This window comes from Bubalus kerabau, chromosome 15 (assembly GCF_029407905.1).
Source record: "Bubalus kerabau isolate K-KA32 ecotype Philippines breed swamp buffalo chromosome 15, PCC_UOA_SB_1v2, whole genome shotgun sequence".
Taxonomy (NCBI): domain Eukaryota; kingdom Metazoa; phylum Chordata; class Mammalia; order Artiodactyla; family Bovidae; genus Bubalus; species Bubalus kerabau.
Window position 1 is genome coordinate 48,440,330 of NC_073638.1, and position 18,059 is coordinate 48,458,388.

General features: G+C 39.6%; 1 protein-coding gene across 1 annotated transcript; it reads left to right on the top strand.

The window, feature by feature from the left end:
* Positions 1-9,065: 9,065 nt before the first annotated feature.
* Positions 9,066-10,879, top strand: HBE1 (hemoglobin subunit epsilon 1). Its single transcript, XM_055548853.1, has 3 exons — positions 9,066-9,157; positions 9,275-9,497; positions 10,691-10,879. Exons 1-3 carry the CDS (start codon positions 9,066-9,068, stop codon positions 10,817-10,819), a joined length of 444 nt encoding a protein of 147 aa, XP_055404828.1. The 3' UTR covers positions 10,820-10,879.
* Positions 10,880-18,059: the final 7,180 nt, after the last annotated feature.

An 18,059-nucleotide genomic window follows, 5' to 3' on the forward strand; every position in this document is an offset into this window, starting at 1 on the left:
CTGACAAAGGGCCCGTGACATGCTGGGCAGATCTGACTGGGGATGACACCAGGCAACGCTCGACTTAAGGAACCATCTCAGGCCCATCTTGGCGCTACTGCTCTCAGGGGAAAATGTCTTACCTTCTAGGCAGGCCTGTGATCAGTACCCAAGAAGTGCTGTCACTCTCCCTGTCACTTTGGCTAAAATTTGGATGTGTGAACATGCTCCAGAGATATCTTCTGAGTTTCCTACCTACCCATCCACCATCTTCATTTTATTTTATTTATTTAATTTTGGCTGCCCTAGTTCTTCACTGATGCATGTAGGCTTTCTCTAGTAGTGGCAAGCGAGGGCTACTTTCCAGTCATGGTGCTTAGGCTTCTCACTGTGATTTCTCTTCCTGTGGAGCACAGACTATATGGTACATAGACTTTAGCAGCTGCGGTGCTTAGGCTCAGCAGTTGTGGCCCACAGGCTTAATTGCTCAGTGGCATGGACTCTTTTTGGATTTATCAGGGATTAAACCTGTATCCCCTACATTGGCAGGTATTTTCTTAACCACAGGACCACCAAGGAAGTACCACTATCCTCATTTAAAAGCAAGAAATCTGAGGCAGTTAACGTGATCAACAAAGAAATTGATGAAACTCAACGTAAAGACTCTCTTCTCTGACTTTCACATGCTCCCACACAGATACTCGCATTCAGAAATTAGCATGTACAAGAGCATGTGCATGCATGCACACTCATACACACACCCACAGCTCACAAATTCCACATCCTGTTAGAAAATCTACTTGGTGTTAAATATTTATTTACAGTTTGACCCCTTGCTACCACCTCACTGGTGTAAGGCAATATAATCTTCACCTGGATGCTTACTGCAGACTACTAACTGATCTTTCTACCACTGCTCCTGACAGTGTTTTCCCAATATGGCAGTCAAAGCACACTGGTAAAAATGCAAATTGTGTATGGCAATCTCTTTGTCCAAAGTTCTCTGGTATTTTCCTGCATCACTCATAATAAAGCCTAATTTCCTACAATAACAATTGCTAATATTTATATTGGGACCTACAGACTTCCTCTGTGGCTCATTGGTAAAGAATCCACCTGCAATGCAAGAGTCACAGGAGACTCAGTTTCAATCCCTGGGTCTGGAAGATCCCCTGGAAAAAGAAATGGCAACCCAGTCCAGTATTCTTGCCTGGAGAAGCCTATGGACAGAGGAGCCTGGTGGGCTACAGCTCATAGGGTCACAGAGTAGGATGAGACTGAAGTGACTTAGCATACATGCATGCATGTTGGCACCTATATATTTAAAAGGGCTTCTCTGATGGTGCTAGTGGTAAAGAACACACCTGCCAATGCAGGAGACACAAGTTCAGTCCCTGGGTTGAGAAGATTCCCTGGAGGAGGGCATGGCAACCCACTCCAGTATTCTTGTCTGGAGAATCTCATGGACAGAGAAGCTTGGCAGGCTACGGTCCAGGTTGCAAAGAGTTGGACATGACTGAGGCAACTTAGCATGCATGAATGCATATATGTGCACCCAACCCACCACAACCTGCATACCACAACAACAGTGGAGTAATGCCAAAAGAGGTAATGCCAACCAGTGCAATTTAGACTTCAGCAAACAGGGCCTTGATCATATTAGTTAATTTCAGAATGTGGCCCATTTGTTTATAGGTTGAGATTGATTCTTGAAGACTTATTCTTGTCAAAATAAAAGGCACACAAGCCTAAAAATAGAAATCAATGTAATTTTTTATTAATTTACATTGGGATTTATAACTTGAATTTTCATGTCTTTCTGAGTAATACATGCTTTCCTTATATTAATCAAGTAAATAGAGGAAGCAAACTGTTACAAGGCAAGTAGCTGGATTCAGTCATGCCAAGGAAGCATCTTGATAGTAAATTCAGACATGGCTTATTCATCTTCTTCATGCGAAAGATAGATATGGCCTGAACATAAATGTTATGTGAGGTTCAGCATCTCTAGATTCTAAGCCAACAGAGCAACCTTCTATTTCCTAGACTTCCCTTGTTGGTCAATTCTCTAATGATTAATACTCTAATGATTAACACATCAGAACATTCCATAGATTATAGTTAAGAATCTCTGGCCTGGGAAATATGCTTTTTTCTTTCAGGTGATTTTGCGTCTGTCTTTTGTATTTAAATTAGTTTTCAAAGCTTTTTAAACTAAATTTATTTTTAATTGCAATTAAAATTAGAGTGAAATTTGTCCCCCTGGCTTTCAAGGTCTTTTTATGCTATCTAGTCACTGTAGCCTTCATATTTTGACAGTACTCACATATTTATAAACATACACACACACATATATTTTACACAGGGCATATTTACCGGGCATTTCTGAACAGTTAACCATGCAAGACCCCAAGCACAAACCCATAATCTCTTTCACTTATCTACTTGTATGGAAACAAAAGACAGAGTCTTTGAAAGCAGTTAAGAGAAGCACCCTGGCTTTCATTGTCTTTAGCTGGTCCTCTCTTTGCCACTCCCCTCTTTGTGTACTTCTGAGCTCTTATCTATGTTCACAGTTTCTGACCCATCCAGCTATCTTACCAGCCCAAGACCCCCAAAAGAGAAAAATACTGGATCTGCTTCCCTTTGTTAATTGAAAACAAAATAAAATAAAATAAATGCCACCCCTCCAAAGTCCCAGAAAACTTGTGAACACATAGAATAAGAAGGAGATGGAGGAGGAGAATGAGATAGACGAGAAGGAGAAGAAGGAGGAGAAGGAGAGGGGTAGAGGAGGAAAAAGAAGCAGGAGAAGAAAGGGAAGGGAAAGAAAAATAAAAAACAAAACAGGTGCAGGAAATAACTGGGGACACTAATGCATGAATGGGGCTAGAGTAGGGTGAGGGGCTACAGCAGCTTGTTGGTCTAGGGACCTAAGAAGTTTTCCTTTCCCTCAGAGACACCTCAGACTCAGTAAGACAGGGGTTGTGATAATTTGGTTTCAGAAAGAGCCCTTCTGGGGCTAGAATTAGCAAAGGTTGAAAGGGGCTTGGGGCTTCCCATATGGCACTAGAGGTAAAAGAACCCACCTTCAATGCAGGAGACTTAAGAGATACGCGTTCTGTCCCTAGGTTGGGAAGATTCCCCTAGAGGAGGGCATGGCAACTCACTCAAGTATTCTTGCCTGGAGAATCCCATGGACAGAGGAGCCTGGCAGGCTACAGTCCATAGAGTCTCACAGACTCAGACAGGACTAAAGTGACTTAGCAAGGCACAGCACAGTATGGAAAGGGACTTGGGAGAGGAGCAATCACTAATGACCCTCACTAGACCATATAATACACAGGATCCTACTTTCTCACAATTCCTCATAGTAGATGATCTTGTTAATGGGTAGGGATTATAAGCATAATCATCACTGCTCCCATTTAAGCCCTGCTGTTTCAAAACCTCAAATCTATCCTGTTTCAGATATGTGTAGATTTCTTATTGAAGAGACATGCCGTGCTATAGATTCAGCACCAAGTATCTGAAATATTGAAGATAATACAACTAGAAAAAAAATTTTAGTCATTAATCTTTTAGAATTCAAAGTCACTAAGTCAAGGACTTCCCAATCTTAGGACACAGAATTCTTAACCCCATACCTAGAAGAATCCCATATGAATCAACTCTAGGTAGAAATTTAAATATTGATTTTATGTATGCTTCAGAGCTACTATCAATACATTTGAACAAAGCTGGAAAATTACTATCTGACTAAAGCCTGAATAATATCCATGAGATATGGGCCAGTGAGCCATGGTAGTGCAGTAGTGAGGAGGAAGATTAGCAAGTACTGGCTCCAATGAGGGCTTCCTTTGTGGCTCAGATGGTAAAGAATCTTCCTGCAATGCAGGAGACCAGGGTTCGATTTCTGGGTTGGGAAGATAACCCTGAAGAAAGGAATGCCTACCCACTCCATTATTCTTGCCTGGAGAATTACATGGAGAGAGGAGCCTAGAAAGCTACAGTTCATTGGCTCCAGTGATGGTCTCATTCCTTCTAACTATTCAGAGTTGCTTTAATTCATCAAATACATTAGGCAATAATATTCAAATTGGGCATAAAACCCCTGGAATTTCTCAAAAATTTAATCATAAATGTAAATAAAAGCAATTTTTTATAAGGTCAAAAATCATCAATGGAGCCAAGAAAGTAATGTTATAAAATGGGAAAATGAGAAGTTTGTGATTTTTCTAAGTTGTCAGATTCCAGCTCTTTACCTTCAAAGTTCATTGCGTAGACAAGTGTGCAATAACTTGCTGGTTCTGGCTTTCCTTTCCCTCTTCCTAGTGAAGTTTCCTCTTGCTTAAGTAACATACACAGGCATCTCTGGCTATGCCTTAGTCACAGTGCTCCCAGAGGTCCATCAAACCATTGATGCCTGTGCTGTCAGCCACGAACATAAAGGAATCCCTCTAGAAATGGACCCAGCTGGGGTTCAGAGTCACCCTCAGTCTTTGTGGGAGCTGAAGCAGAGGTCTTGTGTTTACAAGGCAGGAGTGTTGCCTGGCTAGTAGTTGTGCCTATTCTCTCCTTCATCGCAATTATTACTATAACAGAAGATATACATTAGCCTGCTGCCTGGTAGCCATTAGATTTTCTAGCTACTAGTGGTACCCAATTTATTCTAGGCTAATTCAACACTTAATAGGAACTTTGATCCTATCTATTTTTACTATAACAAGATAAATTAAGATTATAATGTATAGCCTCTCTGTAATCAAGAATACTAAGCAGCTCTTTTTGTATCTTCAGTGGTTTATAAACTGTATTCATAATTTTCCAGTTTTAAAATTGAAAATAAAAAAAACACTTTTGTGATGAAGAGTAACTTCTGCAGTATTTTTTTTTCTCAGCTAATACTATGAAAAAATATAGTGATATCAAATATCTATTTTTATCTATTAATAATTTATATAAGTTCCATACTAATAGCATCTAAAGATAATACATTATTTGTCTTACAGGATTAGTATAGATGTCATATTTAGCTAGAAAGTTTTAATAAAATAGTTTACTTTTCCTTGCTAAAAAGCAGTGTCTTATATTTCTTAGCATCCTGCAGAGTTTACCAAAGAACAAATGTTACAAAATTCCTTAAGATACAAGAGCTAGTCTTTATCAAATTTTGACATTTCTTTTAAAAAGTCCTTTTTATGTAAATACCTTTAGAAGTAACATTTTTATTTTATTAATTTTAATTAATAGCCAATAAATGAATAATCTTAGATTTTTTCTGACCATTTAATCTTTCTGATGTATCATGGATAATCATATCACTTATCTCTTTAAACTTTGGGTTTTTCATCTGGGAATAAGAGACAATTATCATGGTATTTCATAGGAGAAAAAAGTAAATTATTTTAAAATGGGCAGCTGAGATAATTGAGTTTGAATGAACAAGCATTTAAGTAAAAATGAAACTCTGTTAGGCTACCTGACTTCAGAATCAGAATTCATAAACCTTGTACTAAGCTACAGACATGCTGTCTTTCAACCCTATAACCTTTCCTAGAACCTTTTCAACAATGGTTAATAATAAGAAGGCAAGAGATGGGCCAGATCCCTGGAGGGAAGCCAGGTCTCTTCCCCAAGGCGTTTCTAGAGAAGGATGTACCTGAAGTGGGTATGAGGGAGAAGGAGAGGGCCCGACTCTACATTCTGAAATTGAGAAGACTGGTGTCCACACTCTAGAAGGAGAATGGGAAGTACTCATACTGTCTGCTGCAGATGGGATTTGTTTCCCAAACTCTTGGTCTTACAGGGCCTGGTTCTTACTCCCTGGGCTTTGACAATATCTGATCCTTATACCCAAAGTTTAAGGAATGAGTCACTGTCCTCATAGTGCGTATCTATAGAAATTTGCCTTGGAAACCAAGAGCCCTAAGTCTACTGATTAATATATCAAACATAATTCAAAAAGATACATGCACCCTTATGTTTAAAGTAGCACTGTTTACAACAGACAAGACATGTAAACAATCTAAATGTCCATCAACAGATGAATGGATAAAGAAGATGTGTGCATATGTGTGTGTTTATGTGTGTGTGTGTATTGTTGTTGTTTAGTCACTAAGTTTTCCGACTCTTTTGTAACACTATGGACTGTAGTCCATCAGGCTCCTCTGTCCATGGGATTTCCCAGGCAAGAACACTGGAGTGGGTAGCCATTTCCTTGTCTAGGGGATCTTTCCAACCCACCCATTTCTCCTGCACTGGCATTTGGATTCTTTATTACTGAGGCACCAGGGAAGTCCCCCAAAAGATGATACAAAATAATTTATACAAAAAATAGTAATAGACCCACAGATATAATAAACTTATGGTTATCAAAGGGGAAACGTGGGGGAAGAATAATTAGAAGGTTGGGATTAGCATAAACACGCTGCTGCTGCTGCTGCTGCTGCTGCCTCGCTTCAGTCATGTCCGACTCTGTGCGACCCCATAGGTGGCAGCCCACCAGGCTCCCCCATCCCTGGGATTCCCCAGGCAAGAACACTGGAGTGGGTTGCCATTTCCTTCTCCAATGCATGAAAGGGAAAAAGTGAAAGTGAAGTCACTCAGTCGTGTCCGACTCTCAGTGATCCCATGCACTGCAGCCTACCAGGCTCTTCCATCCATAGAATTTTCCAGGCAAGAGTACTGGAATGGGGTGCCATCGCCTTCTCCGATAAACACACTACTATATATTAAATAGATATACTTACTGTATAGCACAGGGAACTATTCTCAATATTTTGCCATAGACTACAAGGGAAGACAATTTGAAAATATATATTATATATAGAAACATTAAGTTCCATGTATATGAATGAGTTCAATTCTGAGAGTGTGTTCATAAGTCCAATTTGTTCCTAGATCCAACAAAGTTAGCTAGGTACCCAACTAATGAGGCTTCCCTGATGGCTCAAGCAGTAAAGAATTCAACTGCAATGCAAGAGATGCAAGAGGCATGGGCTCAATCTGTGGGTTAGGAAGATCCCCTGGAGAAGGAAATGGCAACCCACTCCAGTATTCTTGCTTGGAAAAATCTCATGGACATATTAACCTGGAAGGTTACTCTCCTTAGGGTCACAGAGTTGGACATGACGGAGCATGCACTCAGTCAACTAACAAAATCAACTAACATAAGCAGCTATAAAGTACTGTACTGTAATGTGTTTATAATACTTGTTACACAAATAACACACACAAAACAAATACCAAAAATAAAGAAAACATTTTAAATCTTAAAGCATACTATCTTGAAAACTACAGTAGTACAGCACAGCAGCTGGCATACAGGGGCTGGCATCAAGTGAACAGGCAAGAAGAGTTACTGCCTGGAGGAGGGAGAAGAGGTGGGAGATGGTAGAGCTGAGGATCATCAGCAACAGGAGATGGAGAACAAGCAGCAATTTCACTCACACCTGAAGTCAATGGAACACAAATTCACATCTTTGAAAGTTTGCAACTTGAATGCTCATATATAGGGGGCTTACTGTATAACTGAATCAACTTGCTGAACACCTGAAACTAAATATAGAACTATAGAAACTAAATATAGAAATGTAGAATTTGCTGAACACCTACAAACCAAATACAGGAAAAAAAAAATTGCTCTTATTCACACAGGGGCTATTCTTCACAGTTTAAGCCGATGTCTCTTGTCCTTTCATTGGTCTTCTATATTAGTGATAAAATACCTGCTCTCTTGACCTAAAAGTGTGTCATCCTAGGTTATGTAGTCTAGCCCAGGGTGTCTTTCTTATTTTCTTAAGGTAGTGGGGGAAGAAAGGAATATTTGTGAAGGTCACAGCACAGGAAAACTGATCCACTAAAATTTAATTTTTTAATTATAGAATTCTATGCTGGTTTGCCTCTACCATTCCTTACCATCATATCAACTCCTGTATAATAATGGTGGATCGCAGCTGAAAAAGTTGCATACTCTATTTCATGATGAAACATGAAACACAGGCTTCACAAGAACACAAGCTTGTGTTCACAAGAACACAGGATTCCCTGTGTTCTTAGGTAAGCCTACAGATAACAGGGACATCAAAATTCAAAACAAAACAAGGCACTAGAGAATTTTGAAGTCTCCATCACTGATGGCTTCAACAAACATTGAACATACTCCAATACCTAGACTCTCATATCAATTCATGTTTCCTCAGTGTGATCACAAGTCCTGGTTTTAAATAATTTAAGACTTCTTAGCTGCCTAGCTGGTATAAATAAGAAGAGAAAATTAAGAAGAACACTCAGGGCAATATCTCCAGAGTAGACAGTTTCCCTTGTTGTCACAGAGAAATGAACAGAGTTCCCTGGAAGCACAGGATGTAAGCTTATTCTGCCTGTTCTCTCTATGAAATAACCTTTGGATATTTTAATCTGGGATTGAGCTCTTAGTTCTATTGTAGACCCCTTGCATTTCCATTCAGCTTCATGAAGTAACCATGAGTGTCTGTTTTGTTTGGTTTTCTTCTCCCTTGGAAAACTAAAATCCAGAGCTTGGTTATAATTCACTCCTCAAGAGAGCTAGAACTGATTGAGTTTCTTGTCTGCAGTAGTATTTTTTATCTTGAGCATGTTTTTGTCCTTGTCACCATCTCACCATCTTTAACCAATACTAAAATCATTTGAATAGAACTCCTTCCTTGCCTGGTGCTTAGCTACATTCCATGGATCATTCTGGAAGAAGGAGAATGGGAGAGATGGATGCAATTGTGGAGGACGACAGGGGAAGAACAGAGGGTGAAAATGGGGAATGAGTGGAAAATAGTGTTGAGGATAGAGGAGGACCTAACATACGAAAGATGTCTCAGGAACCAACAGGTTATCATACACTCAATATACATCTTCCTTGCTGACCATCAGCTGACCTGACCCCACCCCTGAGGGACACAGCCTAACCTTGACCAATGACTTCAAAGGACAAGGGGGAGCAAGGGGGCAGAAGTTCAGCAGTAAAGAATAAAAGGCCACAGCATCCAGCAGCAGCACAGACTTGCTTCTGATGCTTTTGTGATCACCTGTAAGCTCCACAATTTGACATCATGGTGCATTTTACTGCGGAGGAGAAGGCTGCTATCACTGGCCTGTGGGGCAAAGTCAGTGTGGAAGAGGCTGGAGGCGAGGCTTTGGGCAGGTAGGAAGTGGACTTCATGGGGGAGGATGGTGAATATGAGCCTGGCAAATTGGCCAGCAAATTCTGAAAAAATTTCCTAGTCGCTGATTTTCCATCTGCTATGTTTCCATCTCATAGGCTCCTGGTCGTCTACCCCTGGACCCAGAGGTTCTTTGACAGCTTTGGCAACCTGTCCTCTGCCTCTGCCATAATGGGAAACCCCAAGGTCAAGGCCCACGGCAAGAAAGTGCTGACCTCCTTTGGAGAAGCTATTAAGAATTTGGACAACCTCAAAGGTGCCTTCGCTAAGCTGAGTGAGCTGCACTGTGACAAGTTGCACGTAGATCCTGAGAACTTCAGGGTAAGTTCAGGAAGTGTTCATGTGTTCCCTGTGGCTTTTTACTTTGCAGTAATAATGGAAGTTGAGTGTTTTATTGGAAAGACTAGAAAAGATCTCAGAAATCGTAGATCAAACTAGGTGTTAAGAAGACAGACTTCTAGTGGGCATACTGAGCCCACCTTGATTCAGGACTAGTGACATAGGGGGATCCAGGATGGGGAACACGTGTATACCCATGGTGGATTCATGTTGATGTATGGCAAAACCAACACAATATTGTAAAGTAATTAACCTCCAATTAAAATAAATAAATTAAAAAAAATAAAAGGATGTTAAGAGCATTAAAAAAGAGCTATGAGCAGCTTTAGAGTGTATGCATGATGAGTCATTTCAGGTGTCAGACTCTTTGTGACCCCATGGCTGTATCCCACCAGGCTCCTCTGTCCATGGGATTCTCCAGGCAAGAATACAGGAATGTGTTGCCATTTCTTTTTCCAGGGGATCTACCCAGCCCAGGGATCATATCTGTATCTCTTACATCTCCTTCAATAGCAGGCAGGTTCTTTATCGCTAGCACCATGATGAGCATCCTTAAGTTTGCTTAAAATTTTTCTGGAACTTCTGTCAGAACTGGATGTATTTACGCCAGAGAATATCAAAGAATAGCATATTTGTTCAAGGAGAAATGAAATCTGGCTTTTGATAGAAGAAGTCCAATCTCAAGAAAGGAGAATTATCCTATGTGATTCCTGATGACTGAAGTTTAGGAATATGTTTGGGAGAATAATTTTTAGCTGGATAATCTCAAAGAAAAATTGATCAATTCTCAATTAAATTACCCATCAGTATTGTGACTAAGTGGAGGCTTATTGCTGCATTGAATCGAGGCTTTACTAAGCTCATTCTAACAACCCCTGTAGCCCTGAAATCCTATGAATATAAAAATTAAAGGGAGGGAAAGAGGCAAATATAAATAGTGAAATAGGAGAGAGGCAGGGGATATAGGTAGACAAAATATTGTATGGAGGGCACATAGAATTTAAATTAAATTGAAGGACAAGCTCATCTGAGTTTATTGTACAGGTACAACCCATGGAGAAGTTTAAGATGTGGACTTGGGAGTGGGTTTAGGTACTAAGCCATTATTTTCTGCAACTCTTTTAGCAAACTTCGACTTAGCATACCTAATTCTCATTCTGTCTCTCACCCAACAGCTCCTGGGCAATGTGATTGTGATTATTCTGGCAACTCACTTTGGCAGAGAATTCACCCCTGACGTGCAGGCTGCCTGGCAGAAGCTGGTATCTGGTGTTGCCACTGCTCTGGCCCACAAATACCACTGAATCCTCTTCTCAATTCACCATTTTGTGTCCCCGGTGCCTTCCTTCTGCCCATGGGGACTGGGGTTTGGCCTTGAGAGTCCAGCTTCTGTTTAATAAAGTACATTCTATTCAGTGATCAAAAATTAACATTGTATCTTCTCCATCATTTCATCTTGTACTAAAGGAGAAACAGCTCATTATCTGAAGAATGGGGAGAGACATAGGAAGAAGTAAGAGTCCTTAGAGAAGCATTTGGGGAGCTCATCAACAGAATATAGACATTATGGAAGGATGATTGAGAGAAAGCTAAGGTGGGGAAGAAAGTTTTCCGGGGTGGGAAATATTTATTTTAGTGGTTGGAGACTGAATGCCACAGTTCAGGGTGGCACAACTTACTGTATCAGGAAGGCAGAAGTAGTAAGTGGTGTCTGAGAAAAAGCAAGACATATTTATGGTACACGTCAGAGAGTTTGCAGAAAAAAGTAAAAGTTTTGTAGGGATTCATCATCTAGACTCAGGTTACTTTTTCAATTTGTTCTAATGTACATTTTAGCTCAACTATGTTGTCATATATCTTATGAGATTGAATTGAAGATAAAAGATCAGTTGAAGGATGGCTGAGAATTTTCAAAAAAATCTCCATGAACCAACAATAGCCTACCCTTTCTAAAGGATTCCACTGTCTCCTTACAAAACCAAGGCTAATACACTTGAAATCATTCTGCATCATATTCTGGTTGAATGTAGTGTGCACTAAAATAAAATTAGAGTTACGATAGTATATAAATTGGGGAGACAGGAGGATGACCAAGATTTCATGTAGGAGATAAGACACTAACAAAGTCTCATAGTCTAAAATTAGCCAGCCAGTGCTCAGTAAGGTGCATGAATATGGCTCTCTTGAAGTGGAAGAGATATTAAGACATAGGTAGAGAATTAGGAAAGACTAGATAATATAAGTCTTTGAACATAAAAATAAAAGTTATTACTATGATAGTAGCAAGAATAAGCAATAGGTATTCTTAGAACTTTAAATGACTCAAGGAGTAGGATTTAGAGCGGGCAAATAATCTGCTTAATTCACACAAAATGAATTGAAAATTGCAGAGACCAGACATGGATTTTAATTGAGGAGAACAGATATAATGGCCTCAATCCAAGAAGAGCAGTGTGTTCAGCCATGTTTGACTTTTTGTGACCTTATGGACTGTAGCCCACCAGGCTCCTTATCCATAAAATTTTCCTGGCAAGAATGTTGGAGCTGATTGCTGTTTCCTCCTCAATGGAATCTTCCTGACCCAGTGATGGAACTTGCATCTTATGCTTGGGAGGCAGATTCTTTACTGCTAAGCCTCCGGGGAAGCCCTGAAAGAAGATCAAGGAGGTCTGCAAAAAGTGAAGGATGAAGAAGGGGAGAATGAAGAGGACATATTTTCTGATTGGCTAGGGTGAATGAGGAGGAAGGGGGTGGCAGAAGATGAGAAAACTCACAGCGTGGTTCTAACAAGAAGAGGCCTGCAGTGACCTGGGGAGTTCATGTAAGAAAAGCATTAACTGAATTATTCTTGAGGGCATCACTGCCAGATTGCTCAGGGAATCATGAGCTCCAGGCTTTGAGTCAAACTGTCCTCTTGACGACTGGCAAATTTAACTCTATGAGGCATTCATTTCATTGCTCTCACACATGAATTATAATATGTCCTGTGAATTACCTTCTAATTTGGCCTTTTGTCTTCACAATGGGAATAAAAGACCAGTGATTACATTGTTGCAGGCTGTCAACACACTGGTCGCTCTGTGTTCCATTGCCTATGTATTGATTTGAACACATTGGACCTTGGTAATGGATGGGAGATCTTTGTTGCATCATGTGAGCTCAGTAGCTACATCTCGTGGGTAGAGTTGCCCTGCAGCATGTGAGATCCTAGTTTCCCAACTAAAGAGTGAATCCATGTCCCCTGCATTGTGAGGAGGATTCCTATACATGGGACCACCAAGGAAATCCACCATTGCCTTTTATTATGTCCCTAAACAGAGTAAACAGAGGCTCTGTGTGGCACCAAGACCTTTCCACCCAGTCAACAAATGAGAGCAAAGTACTTTTTTTAATCTATCGATCTCTTTTTCATCCTTCTTGCCTCTCAACTATTACTCTGATTCTGAATATCAAAGGGTCCTGGATGGTGATGATGAAGGAGCAAGCAGAAGATACATTCTTCCTCCCTTAATGATCTAGGTTTAGCTCTAAATTTTGCCAGTTCAGGACAATTTACCTGAAAACAAAAACATATAATTTACACACATATGAATATATTCAGGTCTAGAGGACTCAAATCTTTAATAGATGAAAAGTTGTCTAATTATTGTTGATAGACAATAAAAGCCAGCTGAGAAAAATAATGTGATAACACAATTATCTGGGAATATTAATTTAAGAGTCAGAGGGTTTAGAGATTGTCATTACCAGGTTTAAAATACTAGAATGGCTTTGTATTCCCTATCCTAGAAAAGAAGTTCTAAGTTATTAGGTTTTTGCTTTCTGTGCAACAATATTTTCTGCCATTCTCACTTTTACTATTTACATATCAATCACACCAACCCTTCACTCATATTTCTAGCATAGCAGACATTTGTTTTACCTTCCTTAGAGATTTGGATCCAGTGTCCCAACTTTCAGGACCTCTATCCCAATACTCTCCACTACAGATTCCTTCTTTTCATTCTGGGCTTCCTCAACTATGATCTTCTTAGATTTATTCCTGATTTAATTGTGTCCCTCTCTCATTATGTACAGATATTAATTTCCTTCACAGCAAATGATAATAGCTGAAATTATTTGTTGATGGGTTTAATTATTCATTTTATGTATGTTCCACCACAAAATTAGATAAAGAGGAAAGCTTTCTTTTTTGTCTATCTTAAATCTCCGGTACATAGAACAATCATAGCACAGAGTCATCCAACAAATAGTTATTGAATGAACATTTGAGAACCCATGGGAATGAAAGTTTGAAAAAAACATTACAGTTAATTTTACTTAATGTAAGAAACATAGTTTTGATCAGCTCTCTTGAGATGGAATGTGTTTCTCAGAGTACAATCAAGGGACCCGTGCCTAGTCTTTCCCTAGTGTTGTCATTTGTACTAATGGGGAGCCAGCTCTAAACCTAAGAACTTGCTGCTTTGGTTTGAATTTGAGCATCCTGCTAGCTCTACAATTTGAGAAGCATCACTTAATACCTTAAGTTCTCATTCACTGATCATGCTTATCAAAGTCTATTTTGTCAGAATTAAATACACTAATATATCTCACATATTTAGTTCACAACTTGGAACATAAGCTTTCTTTAGCTCTTTCTCTAAAAATAATTAACTTTATCTATAATTTCTTTTAGAGGCAGTATTTATGTTATCTATAAGCTCCATCTATCTGCATTATATGTATATATGTATTCATAAATATATGTGATTTTTATTCCAAATAATAGTGCTTTTTTAAAAATTTAGCTATAATAATAATTATCATTATTGAACCTGATTGAGCTTTGGAGAAAATAAAAGATCATTTTCTGAGGAAATGGAGAATAAATTCAAAGCCTGAATTTGAGGAATCAGCAAGACAGGTCTAGAGGAAAGAGAAGAGATGAGTCCAAAAACCGAGAAGTTATAAGGAAACAAGGATGGATGTAGGAAGTGAAACATTTGGAAATGTTGAGTTTGAAAGAAAGAAGCTCCAGGGACCTGAACTAAGACCAAGATGTAATGCATTAGGGCATAAAAACTTCTTTCTGAAGTCTAGAGGGTTTTGTTTGGATTCTATAGACTTTTAAAAGAAGCCTATATACACATGTACACCCATGGCGGATTCATGTCAATGTATGGCAAAACCAATACAATATTGTAAAGTAATTAGCTTTCAATTAAAATAAATAAATTAAAAAAAATAGGAGCCTATATAGAGATGAGGATAGTGTCTACTGGAGAGTATAACTGTATGAAAGGAACTTTGACTTTACTTGTTATTTTTCACTTTTCCTCTCCAGGAGGGAGAAAAAAAAAAATTACCAAGGAGAAATGTCTATGCAGCATATGCAGGCTCTGTATAACAAAAGATGCTAGAGTTCACAAATATATTGCTAAGGCTATTCATACATTAGGGCTTCTCTGCTGGCTCAGACAGTAAAGAATCTGTCTGTAATGCAGGAGACCTGAGTTCAATCCCTGGATTGGGAAAATACCTTGGAGAAGGGCATGGCAACCACTCCAGTATTCTAGCCTGGAGAATCCTTATGGACAGAGGAGACTGGCAGGCTACAGACCATGAGGGCACAAAGATTCGTACATGACTGAGCACCTAACCACACAGCACATGCATACATTGGTTGAGCATTTGTACAGAATTGTTTCTAGATGGCCATTTCAAGCTTACATCCTTTAAATCCAGAAGTGGGATAAGTGTCTCTGAGGGAGGAAAACAGCTAGAACATGTGGGTTGGAGTGAGTACAATAAAAAGCTATGAGTGTTTATTTTTAAGCCCACAAAATATGAAGTTGGTTCTGTTAGGAAGATTGGAGGAGGGAAATCATGGGCAAGTTCCTAGTCTAGCAAGGGGAGCAAACGAACTGTGCTTAGAGACAAGGCAATGCCCCAGGCTTTGTGGGAAGTTGATATCACTGGGTTCTAAGTGGGAGTGGAGAGGCCAGTCTGGAACTCTCTGCTCACTGTACACATCTGTTATCTCTCTCACCTCCACAGCTCCTGGAAATTGTGTTAGTGATTGTCTTGACAAACCATTTTGACCCAGAATTAAGCCCCAGTGCAGGCTGCCTGAAAGACAATGGTGACTGGACTGGTGAACACTCTGGCCCACAAGATTCACTGAGGGTCCTGTGCAGTAGTAATGTCACCAAGGAACAACTTTATTGTTCTTATAATAATAATAATAACAACAATTATAGTAACAGTAGCACTAATGCTCTACTAAGAGTTCTCTGTAATTGTCCTCAGGTCTGCTTTTTCACGTGCTTTTAAATATGTTAAAACCTTAGGGATTCTATGTTGAACTGTGTTTGAGGGGGCGAGGGAGGCTCACTATTCAATTATTTCATGAAGTAGAGATTTCTGCAGGAAAATTAAAAACAGAGCACCAAAGGGATATGGCTGGGACATACACTTGGGAGAGTCATATACTTGTGAGTTATTCTAGTTAAAGATATGGGAGTGTTCTGGCAGGAGGGAAAGGGTGTCAGGGGACAAGAACTCCATAGGACCAGATGAATAATTGAGTCTTAAGTGGGTCTGGAAAAAAGACTTCAGTCAAGACAAAGGTTCTGGATGGAGGAGTACCAAAGTGGAGATTCTTTACAGGAAAATTAGCCCAGGTCTTAAGATGGCATCATCCAGGCAAGAATGTCATTCCATTCTAAGAACACATTTTTTAAACATAACTGGTTTGTCATAACCCTTGTGAAGAGAGATTGGGATGGGAGGGGATGGAGGTCAGAGCAGGGGTTACCTCTTTTCAAAGTCAACTTCAAAGAACTTCCCATGGGCTTTACTAAGAAACTGTCTGGGTAAAGTGAAGAGAGCTGCCTAGGAAGGATATATATTTTTTTCAGGACTTATTTTCTATTTTATTTTAAATATTTATTTGTATTTATTTATTTGGCTGTGCCAGGTCTTAGTTGCAGCAGGCAAGATCTTTGAACTCCTTTGTAGCACACAGGATCTTTAAATATGGCATGTAGGATCTAGTTCCCTGACCAGGGATGGAACCTGGGGACCCTGTATTGGGAGCCTGGAATCTTAGTCGCTGGACCAACAGGGAGGGAATGTTAAATTGATTGTTGCCATAAGGAGACACACATGAGCAGGCTGGCTACAGCATTTCAAGGAAGAGAGACCTTTGTAAAATGCTCAGAGAAAGGGACTGTCTAAAAAGTGTGAGAGAAAATCAGGAGTTAGAGGTAATTTCCAGAATCATTGCTTGCTTTGCTGAAAAGATGGACAGTTATTCCCCAACATTCAGAGCTGCAGAAGCCCCTGAGTCTGGGGCCTTGCAGGGGGCACATACTCCAATGAAGATGGGCATCAGGGCTAGAGATAGAAAGTACCCAGAGCCACCCCTACAGGCCAGACCCCAGCTGAGTGTGAGTGAGGTTCCTGACTGTGGTCATAGTTTCCTCTTCTTTCTTTCATTTCTCTGACCTCTTTTCTTGAAGCAAATTCTTTTGACATTAATCCAAACTATTTTCCTTATATCTCTGTACCAAAGTGCTCACATAAATCAGTACTCACAGATTATCCACTCTGTCATGGTAAACCAGCTTCCCAAAACAAAAATTTTTATCCACATTTTACATTTAAGTCTTTTCCAGGCTGAATAGATAAAAGTGTCTCACTATATCAAATAGACAGAAAGGATTTATTTTCTAATAGTAGAAATTTTAGTTTTAATATAATACGGTGGGTTGAACTCTAAATTTTAGAGTCCCACTGTAAATACACATTAAAATTATTTTTATTATATGTACATATATTTGTAAGAGTGATCTCAGGGAGAAACAAACCAGCTTTCTGGAGGTCAAAATGTGGGAGCAACAAATTCTGAGATAAAATGAATCATTCCCTCTCCCACTAGAAATGTGCCTTTGCCAGTCTTGTAAATGCTTATTTGGATGCATGAGAACAAAGTACCTTAGATCACAGTGGCAGTGGTGTGTTGAGTACTGTCAGTGAAGGTTGCTTCTGACTGATTAGATATGAAGAAAAGTCACACTCGGCCAGGAGTGTGGACCCAGCACATGAGACAACTCAGTTCATCCAGAGCCATTGTCAAGGAGAAATTCTTATACACTCTTTATTAAACACAGAAGCACCCATTCCCCAACATTCAATAATGTATTCTAGATATGAATGATAGATACACGTACTGGTCAGAGACACTTTCCATGTAATCAGAGTGAAAAAAAATTATTCCAACAAGTACACATATTACTGATAGAACTCAGTAATAAAGGGCTGATGTTCAATTCTCTACATTTTACAGAGTTCTTACCTATCATGTTTCTGAAAGGTTGTTGTTGAATCACGCGAAGACACAGGGATTCTTGGCCCCCGGATGAGAAGAATTCAATCCGGGGCCAAAAATGAGGCTTGATCGCTCTGAGCGACCAAGCCTCGTTTTTGGCCCCGGATTGAATAAAGTTTTATTAAAGTATAAAAGAGATAGAGAAATCTTCTGACATAAGCATCAGAAGG

Excerpts from the sequence above, each read along its gene's own strand:
- HBE1 (XM_055548853.1), top strand. The coding sequence starts at position 9,066 with ATGGTGCATTTTACTGCGGAGGAGAAGGCTGCTATCACTGGCCTGTGG. Across the intron at positions 9,158-9,274 it reads GGAGGCGAGGCTTTGGGCAG|GCTCCTGGTCGTCTACCCCT; the intron begins GTAGGAAGTGGA and ends TCCATCTCATAG. Across the intron at positions 9,498-10,690 it reads TAGATCCTGAGAACTTCAGG|CTCCTGGGCAATGTGATTGT; the intron begins GTAAGTTCAGGA and ends CTCACCCAACAG.